Source organism: Chamaea fasciata, unplaced genomic scaffold (genome assembly GCF_029207755.1).
Source record: "Chamaea fasciata isolate MVZ Bird 193981 ecotype frontalis unplaced genomic scaffold, bChaFas1.0.hap1 SCAF_5, whole genome shotgun sequence".
Lineage (NCBI taxonomy): Eukaryota > Metazoa > Chordata > Aves > Passeriformes > Sylviidae > Chamaea > Chamaea fasciata.
The window spans coordinates 73,782,563-73,795,328 of NW_027094090.1; the positions used below are offsets into that span (position 1 = coordinate 73,782,563).

General features: G+C 38.7%; 1 protein-coding gene across 3 annotated transcripts in view; it reads left to right on the plus strand.

Moving 5' to 3' along the window:
• RERG (RAS like estrogen regulated growth inhibitor) overlaps positions 1-8,687 on the plus strand; it is a 98,710-nt gene extending 90,023 nt beyond the window's left edge. For all 3 annotated transcript variants that reach the window (XM_066184463.1, XM_066184465.1, XM_066184464.1), the window contains exons 4-5: positions 704-777; positions 1,822-8,687. In XM_066184463.1, the coding sequence (XP_066040560.1) occupies positions 704-777; positions 1,822-2,229 (482 nt within the window). In that variant the 3' untranslated portion in view covers positions 2,230-8,687. The remainder of the gene's footprint in view (positions 1-703; positions 778-1,821) is intronic.
• Positions 8,688-12,766: the final 4,079 nt, after the last annotated feature.

The following is a 12,766-nucleotide window of genomic DNA, read 5'->3' on the forward strand; positions in this document are numbered from 1 at the left end:
GATTAGTTGCTTGGTTCCAGAACCTGGGACAGTAAATAGGGCTATTGGTTTGTATTTTTTTTCCATAGTGTAAATGCTTAATGCCTGCTGGTTATCCTTATAAATCATAAACAGGGAAATCACTGCTTGATCCCTTGCTAGAAGAGGGGAATGTGATGATTTCAGCATGTTTAAAACACACATTCCTAAAATACCTAACTGGTCTGTAATTTTTTCACAGTATAAGGCCTGAGCTTAGTGGTTAGGTTCCTTAATCTGCAACCATACAGGTTTTGATCAATGAGCTATGCAGTGATAGTCTGCTGAGCTGTTATTTTGAGAGTTGTGGCATTGTCTTCCAAAGGTAGCAGCCTTTCCTAGGAGCAAACACAAAAAATGGGATACAGCTTTGCAGAGCTCTCTGCCACAGCAAACTGTCCTTTGTTGGCTGCAGATTGCAGCATCCACCAGGCTTTTGCTGGTCTAATGCATGGGAAAGAAAACGTTGTGCCCTGCAGAGAGAGGTAAAAGTGTTGCTGTTTTGGAAAAGAAAGCTTGAGTGTGCTCCAGGATGGCTGGAAGAGTTCCAGCAGAGAAAATTTAGTCAAACTGTGCGTCAAATCCCCTCTCTTGTGCTGGGAGATCTGTGAGGAAGATCTAAAAAAGAAAAAGAAAGAAAATTACGTTCTTTTAATACGTTTCACAACATGTGTTCTTATTTTAGAGTCGACATACCGTCACCAAGCTACCATTGATGATGAAGTGGTTTCCATGGAGATACTAGACACAGCTGGCCAGGTGCGTGGGTACAAGTGCTGCTACCCAGTTCCTTGGCTCGGGTATGCAGCAGGGGAGGAAATTGTGGTGGAAATCTGCAGCAGTGCAGTGGGTGGCAGGTGTGCCCTACTCTGGGGCAGAACCCCCTCTCTCCTCCCCCATGCTGAATCCACACCCTTCTTCAAGGGATCCTGCTTGGGAGAACAAACAAGTCAAGGGGCTTACTCTGGGGCAAAAATTAGTTTGTTGTCATGCCTTTTTATCCAGGTCCAGCCCAAGTAGACACCACATCACAGTCCATTTCTACAGTCAAGTGGTTGGGGCTTGACAGCTTCAGTCAGTGATTCCCACTGAAGTTAGAGAAGATTTGTCATAGTCAGGTCTCTCTTTTAAAATATGACAGGTGCACATGCTGCAGAGGCCTAGGCAGGTCATGGCACTGGGTGGAAGAGATCTCCTATGCCACGTGATAAAAATGTGATGATGCCTTAGGAAGGCTGACCTGGAACAGAGGCTGGACAGAACTAAAGAACAAAGCAGGTATTTATTGAAAGGCCTTTAGGGTACACCTTGGGCAGGACAGAAGCCTGACCAGGATTACACCCAAGATGGACTTAGAGTGGTCACAAAATGGACAACTGGTCACGAGGTCTCACACTTTTATAAGTGGTGGGCCATTTGCATATTGGGATTTAATTGTCCAATTACAGCTTCAGGTTTGTGAGGTTCCATCCTTCTTGTTTCTCCCTTCAGCCCACCGTTTTGTGTGCTTTTGGGCCTGAAAGTTGTCCTTGGTTCTCAGGAGGAAAATGATTTGTTCTGTCTTCCTACTCTGTGAAGAGAGCTGGCTGGCACTTAATACGAGGCTCAGAACTGCACCCCTAGGCAGCACAGAATGTGAAAAACATGAAAGTTAAAACTTAAGGCATCAGTGATGTGTGCAAAGTATAAAGTAAAGCAGACGCACACACGTTTGTAGGCTTTGGAGGATCAGCACCTTTCTGAAGGTCTGCTGTCTTCTTCATAAATCAAATTCTTAAGGCATTCTTCTGTCTTTTCCAACAGGAGGATGCCATTCAGAAGGAAGGACATGTGCGATGGGGCGAGGGCTTCGTGCTGGTTTATGACATCACGGACAGAGGCAGCTTCGAGGAAATGCTGCCACTTAAGAACTTGTTGGATGAAGTCAAAAAACCCAAAAATGTCACCCTGATCCTGGTGGGGAACAAAGCAGACCTGGATCACTCCAGGCAAGTCAGCACAGAGGAAGGTGAAAAGCTGGCCACGGAACTTGCGTGTGCTTTTTACGAGTGCTCTGCTTGCACAGGAGAGGGCAACATCATGGAGGCCTTCTACGAGCTCTGCCGGGAAGTGCGGCGCCGCAAGATGGTCCAGGGCAAGACTCGGAGGCGAAGCTCCACCACCCACGTCAAGCAGGCCATTAATAAGATGCTTACCAAAATCAGCAGCTAAAAAGGAGCTGCCCTGAGCAGAGAAGTGTTGTAGAGAGTATTAGTTTGGGGTAGGGAGGGGGCAAGCAGAGTGTGTTTAAAGAGAAAAGGTCAAATCTTCGCAATGAAAAAAAAACCAAAAAGATGAACATCATCACTTTTTTTGAGTAACACGAAATCATACTTTTTTCCCGTTTTGAAATGTATTTAGCCACATTGCTTCTGGCTAATGTGGGGAACAAAAAAAAAAAAAAACACAACCAAGGGAAAAAACCAAAAAACCACCAAATGAACTCCAAAGGATTAGACAATTGTGGGGATTGGCAACCAAGACAGAATCTTCTGCTTCTACATGGCTAGTTCCAATCCCCTGCAAGTCAGTAGTGCCTAAACATCATTTCCAGCCAGACAGCTGCTCAGTAGCCATTGAAGAGTAAGATTCAGCCCTCAGTCCACCAACAACCATCACAACTGGTGTTCTCCAGGACTGAGCGTGTGTAGAGGCTGCTGTGTTGAATCAGAAAGTTCACCTGACACTTTCACCAGCTCTAAGTTGCCTCATTGTATGCTTTCACTCCTTCCTTGTTATTTTTGTCAAATCCATGAGTGTTGATGTTCTTAGGCAGGTATGCAAAAAATATAGGAAAGGTCTATTTCCTGGAGTGTTTAGCCAGCTAGATACACATTTCAAGAGAGCTGAAGTTCAGCTGCTCTTCCAGCTCCTCTGCAGAATTCTCCAGACACAGTAATCTAGTCCAACGGCATTTCAGCATTTCCCCCTCAAAGAGTAGTATTGTGACTGGGGATATGGGAGTATATGTGTGTTTGGAAATCAAACTGAAAAAAAAAAAAAAAAGAACCGTATTACTATTGATTTAGCTATGGGTAGATTTTAGCTGCTTTCTATTTTTTTTTATTTTTTTTTTTTCAATTCAAGTAATTCCTCTTAGTCTGTTTTATACCGAAGAAGAACTGAATCCTTGGAAAGGCAAGTATTTAAAGTCTAAGCCCAAATATAAATCAGATCTGAATGGCCTCTACCATATCAAAAGACCATAATTTTCAGCTGTTTAAAGTTCCAGATGCTGGTTGGAGCACTGGGGCTTTAAACAGTGCAGGTTTTTTGTGACTTTTATCTGGCATATTGAAGCGGAAACGCATTTTATCAGATTTTCGTGCCTGGGATAAAAGGTGTCCTGATTTTTCCTTCTCCCTCAACATTTCATTTAAGCCAGCTGCCAAGTTTTGCCTGCTGTCTAGTTGGTTTGTTAACTGCTAAAAGATGCAAGAACCAAGATTGAGAGATTTTCATTCAGATTGTGCTGGTCTCCCACCAGTGGTGTAGCATCCCTTTAGGCAGCTCAGACTGTCAACATGTAGAACCACAGCCAAGGGCTGGGCTGACAAATTAGCAGTGTTCTCCTTTGAGGAACAGCCCCCTTGTAGCATTTACTTACAACTTTATTCTCCACTGCTCTGTACTTCATGTGGTTAGTTGTGAGGAAGTAACTCCAAAAGGCTATCAAATGCAACTTGCCACAGATGTAGGAAAGTGAGTAAATCTAACTGGCTAGCACTTTGTAGACTTATAGGCAGCATTACAGGTGGTGGAACAGGCTGAAGAGGCAGGTCGGTATATCCCTGTGAACAAAGTTCCAAATTAGGACTTCTATTAAAAGTATTCACTTGAAGATGTTTTACCAAAGTAAATTATTTTAAAATTTCACTTTTGCCCAACCAGTAAAGAACATCACATTCAGATGTATATTTTATTTGGGCTGTTGTTTGTTTTCTCTGCTTCTATTCTAGTTGGTAAAAACTAATTTCACTGTTCTGGAATCAATGTCTATATTTTGGTCCTCATGCTCACGTGTGTTGCTGTACATCAGCTGGACACAATGGAAACATCACCATGTGCTTCTGGGCAGGGGGTTCCTGAAGCAGCCCTCTGTGACACACTTGTTCCCAAACTACTCATCATTAGCTTTTATAAAAAAGAAAAAACAAAACACACAAAAAAGAGAAATAGAGATTTTGTCATTAATGATGTAGAATAACTACAGATCCAAGATGTAGATCCAAGTGTGAAAGAGCATTCACAAACCAGAATCCTTTAGCTTTAGAGACTGAACTTTCAAGCAATTTAGTTACATTATGAACCAGAGTGAACATTTGCAAGTTAAAGCACTAAGGTTCTGTTATCTTTCAAATCGGTGCTGGTGCATGTATATGAAGTAAACAAAATCCTTACCTGCAATCCCATGGCAACGTAGCCAAGTCTTTATTTTGGTATGCTAAGCAATTGATTCATCCCACTTAGAGAACTTTAACAGTTCTTTTTTCTGAAAAATCTTTCTTTGGGTTCAGGTTGGAGCTGCATTTAAAATACAAAAAAGATTATAAATGAATGACAAGAGAAAATAATGAATCATATTTATACTAGAAGAGTTGAAAGGAAGAAGAGGGTAAGTTACAGCCCTCATACTTTCCAAAATATTTCCAGCAAATTGTGTCTTCTTTTATAACATCCGTGTGGACAAATTATAAAATCCTGGTGAAAATAAAGTGTTCCGCTGTGCAAACATCCCTTGTTACATAAAAAACTTAAAATAAAAATAGTAACATTCCTTTGCAAAGACTGCATTTGGAAACTGCAAAACAAGATAAACACTTGGTCAAAAAGGAGGCTGCTATTTTATGACCTTTCCTCCAAAACAAAAACAAACTACTTAATTGCACATTTTTTTTTTCCCCCTCAAAGTCAGTTCTACTATGGTGTATTATAATCAGTTAATATGCATCACATAATATTAAATGCAACTTGATTTACTGTTGCTCACAATGTTGCAACATATTACTGGATATGGTATAAATCTGTCATATTTCCACAATGTGCAAATTGAGCCCAAAATTGCCCAAGCATTGAAAAGGCTGAGTGCGGCATGAACCCACACTCAGTAGCCTTTCTGCAGCAGACTAATCAACAGATTAAATTCTGTTTCTCCTGCTGCTGTTTAAGTGTATGTATGTGACACTAACATTAAATTTCTCTCCTCTGCCCGCTTCCATTTCTGTGGAGAGAGGATGGGAAGGACAAAAAAACAGGGAGGAAAGGTGAAAGGGATACTTGTTACCTGCAACAAGTTGATTGTCACTTATGAAGTTTTTTTAAATATTTATCTTCAATTGATGAAGAGTTAGTCATGCCCGTGCTGCAAGACCTGGATCAGGACCCAGAACTTCCCTAGAACTTTGAGAATCTTCGTATCTGGGGGTTTGGTGCAACCACAGATGGAAGTGAGGATCAGCCACTGGGTTTGCACCTGGATCCAGATAGGTTGTCCCCAACCTGGGGATAGTTGGATCTGGCAGTTTGCTACAAGGCTAGTTGATTTTTATATATATAATGATCTGTATGCATTTTTACATTAAAAATATGAAAGCTTGTGCTTGTAGATAATATATGAGAAAAAAAATTAAAAAGGAAAAGAAAATATAGTGTCTTGTGTGCTGAACTCTCACTTACTGATCTTTTTAGATGTCTCCAGTGTTCCTTCCAGCTATAAAGGGGCCAGTTCCAAAAGGCCTGGTTTGCTTTTTTATTTAATCTTTATCTAACGAAAACAAACAGTGAATTTTACCGGAATAAGCACTGTAAAATTTGGATCATTTTATTTGAACTTATTTGGCTGTTAGTCCTGGACTAGAGAAGTCAAACAGCATCTACAGTGAGGCACAGCTCCAAAGTGAAAGTTATGAAAAAGTTAGGAGGGTTATTATAGGGAAAAAAATAGAAGACTTATTAACAGTGAAGCTCACCTAAAGCTGTCCTGCCAACTAAATAATACAGATCTTAATCCCAAGATTCTGAGGTGAAATCCTGGGTTGAGAGGTCTGGCATATTTATGCTGGTGATTTGGACAGAGGCAGCTTTTCAGTTGCTACCAACTACTATCTGTGTTCCAAGGATAATGCACTGTTAATCTGAAGAGGAGGTACATAATGTGTACCTTTATGAAAGTACGTTATACGGATGGTAAATAATCAAACAGAGCATAGGTGTTAAGCTGTAGCAGAGGAAGCTTCAGCACTGAAGAGGGGAGCTGTAATCCGTTCTTCTTCCCCCAAACCTGGGCCAACCAAGTAATCCAAACCATGGTGAACAGGAGTGGGGGTATAAGAATGTCACATCTGCAGAGCACTGCATGAAATCTGGGTGCAGAATCTATGCTGGGAGGTGAAACCTCCCAACACCAATCACTGCCTCTGGAGCACTACAAAGTAGCCTTGAGTTCTGTCAAAGCCACACTATAACTTGCTCCAGTCAAAATTATGTCTCCTGCAAAGTAGCTGCAGTTATAAAGGCTATGTATAAACAGTGTTTGTGGTTCCTTTTATCTTTTTTCTTTAATGGCTCAATACATATGCAAATCTTAAGAAGGAAAAAAAAAAGAGGCTTTAATTAAAAGAGGCTTCTTGGCATTTTGATGTATCTGCCTTTATGATCTTTGCAAAATTAAACCTATAATGAAAGCAGTGTCATCTCAGAAACTCCGGTGTTAGGCATTTTATCTCTGCTACAGATGCCAGGCACTAATTACCTTGGGCTATGAAAACACAAAGCAGTGGCTTGGCCGGTGCTGTTGTGAGGTTTCTAGGTGATGATGGTGGCTTGTGTGAGGCCCGCTTGGGCTGATTTATAGCCAGCACCACTGCCCGTGGGGAAGGCTGTTAGTGCAGCCTGCAGCAGTGGCAAATACCTGGGGCAGGGCTCTGCTAGCCAATTTCACTCATGTACTTGAAGGATTCCTCTCCATTTCCAGTTTGAGGTAGACTTGCAGAAACCAGGAGGTAAGTCCATGCTACTGGGTGTTTAATAAACCCGAGAATTTGAGGGGAGTTTGACCTTCTGCCTTTTTGGACTGCTTGATTCCATCTCCATTCCCCAAAGCAGCATTTGTCTTTTGCTGCTTCTCTTGTATTAAATGAGGTTGTTTTGAGTTTTATTTGGTTGTTTGGGATTTTTTTTAAAAAGGTAGTTGTCAATAGACTCTCATACCCATGGACAAAGAGGCTGTATCACTTCTCAGATGTCACTTTCTCAAGGATGGAGTATTTGCAAATGCCTCAGGGTATAAATTATTAACACTGAACAAAAATAAATCTAAAAAAAATATAATCACGTAAACAAACAGAAGTATAATTACATATTCCTGCACCTTCTATATATGTAAGCATTTGATATGTTTATAAAAATACAAGGCTTGTATTGATAAATGTAATTCTCTGCAGAGACACTGTGGCAACAAATAAGTCTATTTCTACCTGTGTATATCATGCCTTCCTTTTCCTGAGTGTGGTATTACTAACTTAGAAAACTGAAAAATGAGAAGAAATGGTCACACTTCCTTAAAAATGATGAGATTTTAAAACATCAATACACAAGGAATTCTCTGCCTTTCAGTCTTCAGGGGCTACTGTAGGAGATATTTTCAAGCTTAAAAGAAAAGCATTGTTGAGATTCCTGTACAATCAAACCAAAGCTTGAAAGGACACCATTTGTCATGAGCCACACACTGAATCTGTGAGAGCTAGCAGCAATGACAGTATCACAATTAAGAACACAGCTGAACACAGGTGCTCTGAAGAGTTAAAAATTATTATTTTTTTTTTTTTCAATAAGGGAACCTCTCATGATTGTAGAACAGATGGCTGTATCAAGTACCAGCCCCAAACCAGACTGAAATATTCTGCATCACTAGGAGCAGCCATGGCCTGTCATGAAATATTAACATGCAGAACAAACAAAAAAAACCAAACAAAACAATTTGCAGGCAGATTTCAAATTACGCCTCACAGAAAATAACCTACACATTCCTTCCTTTTAAATTTTATGTGGCATTGGGAATTCACAGAACCTCATTTCAAAATCCAGCAAGTTCTGATGACTAAGGCTGTATCAGTAATGTAAAAAATAAGAGTTTTCACCAAATTCCTTTGTCGGTACACATGATTAAACTCTCCACTCTGTTTCTTCTAGCCTGGTCAAAGCTGTCATTACTACAAGGAATATCAAGGAGACCCAGATGGAACTTTTGGTATGAAAAAATTCCAAATAAAAAACCTATAAATAATCCCAAAGGGACATAACCCCAATAAAGTTTGAATTCCCATTTTCCTGAAAAGCAATTGTAAGATTTCATACACCAGTGCTGGTATACAGGTGATCTGACCAAATGAAGTAATCAGAAACAGTGGGATATTTTGAGGTTTTAACTTGGATTTCTTTTTGCAAATCTAACTGTAAAGAAATAAAATTATTATTGTGCAACAGACATTAGGTCTGGAACTTGTAATTGATGCCAGGTTTTTGGTATCCAGCTTTCAAAAAATCCGGAGGAGAGAAGAGGAGAGGAGAAAGAAAAAAGAAAACAAGGGAAAAGAGAAGGAGAGAGAGAGAGAGAGAGAGAGAGAGAGAGAGAGAGAAGAAAAAAAAAGGAGAAAAAATGGTTAAAAAAATTTTCAAATAATTTTCTCTTTGTTCTTAGAGTTTCTCTGTGCAGAGCTGTCTGTAGTTCTGCAGTTTCTCACCAAAGTCAGTGCTAGAACACTGCGCACTGACACTTGGTATCCAAAAATCTTGTATCTCCTGAGGACAGATACAATCTAAACCACATTCTTGTAAACATTCAGCTCAATTTAAATCTGGGATAGAAGTTTACATCTACTTCAACCCAAATTATTTCACTTTTGTATTCAGGGTGTATTTCGCCTCTTTGGAATAAAATTCAATTCTAAACCAGAGAGTGTTATTAGCAATTTAAAATTCACATAGTTTTACCATGTATCTAACAGAAATCCATTAATACAGAATGCTTTGTCTGTGTGAACTGAAGAAAGCAAAAGAACCTTAGATAGTTCTGTAAATAATAAACCTCTTATAATAGACCAGTAAGTTGCCTGTAGCTTTTCTCTGTTTTTTTGTGTGTTTTTTTTTTGTTTTGTTTTTTTTTTTTTTTTTTTTTTTTTTTGTTTTGTTTTGTTTTGTTTTGGGTTTTTTTTGGTTTTTTTTTTGGTTTTTTTTTTTTTTTTTTGGTTTTTTTTTGTTGTTTTTTTTTTTTTTGATATTTGAAATAACCATAACAAATGCAAAAAGCCTGCAGCTTCCTTTAGGGAATTTCTGTGAAGGACAGTATTTCTTTGCAATAGAGTTAAAACATTCAAGTTTATAACTCAATAGAAAATATAGCAGAAATGACAGAGATATTTTAGAAAAGCAGAAAACTAGGGAAGAGTGATATCCTCAGACTTCCAGGAATCTAAGTAAAGTTCTGTGAAAGACTGACATTTTCATATATAATATATGAAAATATAATATATAATGATGAGCTGTTATCTGAAGTTTAAACTCAGATTTTTAAAGAATAATTATTACTGCAGGGATCAAAGAAGAGATGATGGTAAAACAGACCCTCAGATCTTTACCTCTAGGTTAGAGCTGTTGTCATTCTGAATCAGAGTTACTGTCCTGGTTTCAGATAATTTTCTCCAATAGAACCTACCACCACTTCAATTTTCACAAACAGATGTCAACAGAAAAAAAAAAAAAAAAAAAAAAAAAAAAAAAAAAAAGATGGAGATGAAAAGATCACAGTGTTTAATTTACCTGTGTAGCCCGTGAATGTCTCCTGGGGTTTTAGAAATGGCTACAGACAGAAATTCATAAGCTACTGAAAACATCCATGAAATGATAGACACAATGTTCTGCCATGCCTCTCCCAGGTGCTGGGCCAAAGTTCTCTCCACCAAATCACGGTCTGTTTTAATGCCTTTGTCTTCTTCAAGGAAAGACCTAAAAATTACTGGTGCAAAATTTAGGGATTTGAAGTCAGTTTGGTTTTGGTTTTACATTGAAACACTTAAAAAACATTTCAAAAAAAAAAAAATCCCCACCACACTTTAATTTAGATTACTGTGATGAGCTCAGTGAAAATATCTCAATAACCACTTAGGACAGTTATTTCTCACAACCACTTTTAAAAAAGAGCTAATCCAAGCATTTTTGTGAGCACATACAAAATTAATGTGCTCTGTAGTTTTCTAGTGTGAACTTCTGGTCAGTAGGGCTATTATTCTCAAACATTCTTGTGGACTCTCATAAATCTGTATGAAAACAAGTTCATTTATTAAGATAGTTGCACAGGGCATGCCATAGTCTCACAGCTGATGTCAGTGGGTGAGAGGTTATTAACCATGGGTCTAATCAATTTTCTATATTCAGTGATAAGCATCCATCCATGTCCTTGGCCACACCACTCACTGACCAGCAGCTCCAGCTCCAGATGATGTCCCTCAATCTGTCAGCTGAGTTTGATATACAGCCACAGCATGTATTTCAGCTCAGTCAGAAAGGCCTTGCACTTTTCCCACATTGTTCTTCGTGGGTTTGATCCAGTGGCTTCTATCACTCAGTGTGAACTCTGAACACAAAAAAAGCACAAAAAGGCATGGTGTTTCCAACATGCAATTATTGTGCTCATCAAGTTTCAAGAAGGGAATAAACTGCTTCTAATTACATGAAGTGAATATGTATCAATGGCAAAATCCAGTAGAAGCCAGAGGAAGTTTTCAGAAACTCCCAAAGACTGGTGAATGTTTCAGGAAGACTGCTGAGAGGCACTTTTCTGAATTGATTTTTTTCCAAATGCAAAAAATATATAGCAGGACAGGACTAGAATGCAGAATAATTCACTACTTAAACACCTGTATCAAGACTAAATTCAATTTTCAGACTGCCTCAGACTTACTACTTTTGATCCTGAGTTAGAGCTGTTTCATAGTTTACTGATGTTAATAAAAATAATTCCCATTACGTTCTCAGGAACTTTGGGATGTGAGTCTTTACCCTTACACTTCTAAATTCTGTCCCCTTAACTGGAAACAAGGGACAATAATTTACTAACTCTCAGCCCCTTCAAAATGCCTCAGCGAAATCACACCAAAATGGACATGACCAAGCCTAATCAGCTGTCTTAAAAGCTGATTTCATTCCGTTGGTGGACAGGGAGTAATTTGTAAAAGCTGAAACTGCAGTTACTGTGAGAGCATCGTCCTATCAGTTCCATTATAGCATTTTCAACCAATTCCTCTCTTTTACAAGCATATTCTATTCTCTAAAGATGGATGGCTTGTTGCAGCACAAGAGAGGACTTGATGTGTAACTCACCCTCCTCTGAGAGTGATTCTCCCATGGAAAAGAGGGATGACCCTCTGACAGTACCTGCAATTAAAAAAGCCATTAAAAATTAAGAAAAAGTTCCTATCAAAAATCAGTGATCTCTTTCTCTGGAATAAATTGAGAGAAATGAGGATAGTGTTCCTACCAGAATGATTAAACTGTATCAAGATGTTTATTCAAACCAGCTACTATTTTTTGCCTCTGCTTTTAATGATTAAAAATGTCATGAACATTAAAAATACTACAGTTAGATATTGAGGAGGGATTGTTATCATAAAAAGTTCTTTGATGTAAATCTTCTAGTTGTTCCTCCTTGTCCAAACATCTTAAGATGAATCTACCCTTCAGTCATCTCCATTTTTTCACTCTATAAATCCCCTAGTGCAGTTCTCTTCCTGCCTACTTCTATACTCAGTCAAACATGAACTCAAAAACTGCATGCTCAGTTATTCCTTCAGATCAATGACATCCCTGGAAAAATTAGAGATTTATAATTTTTCCAATAGAAATAACAACAATAATTGCCAATGCTGGTTTCAAAGGCTTTGGCAACTCACACTGAGCTGCTTTTCCCCAAGGTCTCACCCACCTTGGGTCCATTAACATGTCTTCCACTCTTATAAGTAAAACAATAACATTTTTTAAGGCCTGTGCATTTTCTTTTTCTGCCCTTATTTGTAGGTATATTCTCCCTCCAATTCAGTCAAAAAATCACCTGCTTGCCGAGTAAAAAAACCACACTTTTCAAGAACTTGCCAGAAGAGTTCCTAAATCAAGTTCTTCACAATGAGAGATTTACTTTTTTCCCCATATATTTCACCCAGTGTTGAGCAAATCACCACAGCAGTAGCACTTGGCACATCTCAAATGTTGACTTCTACTCAGAAAAAAATGTTTAAAAGAAAATCTCACTGTTGCTTCTAACTTCTCCTTTTTCATTTGAAGAATTTTCCTGTGATGGCAGCATGCACACATTTACACGACTGCATTAGAAAGGGTGACTCCTTATTCTCACTCACAATAATGAGACGTTATATTAGAAAGGGCTGCAGAAAAGGGTAACTGCATAATTAACATTTCTTAGCACTATGCATTGAAAGGTGAGGCGATGAAGACAGAGAAAAAAATTATATTCTTACTTTTAATGACAGCTATTTCTGGTAAGTAGAAAAAAAGCACATAATCCCTTTCGTATCCAACCCCTAGCTTTGTTTCTTCTCCTCTAACAATTGCTCCTTGTCCATAAGAAATCAGTTCACCATACTGAAAAATCACCTTGTCCAAGACCTAGCACGATTTCATAATCAAGAAGGGAAAGACA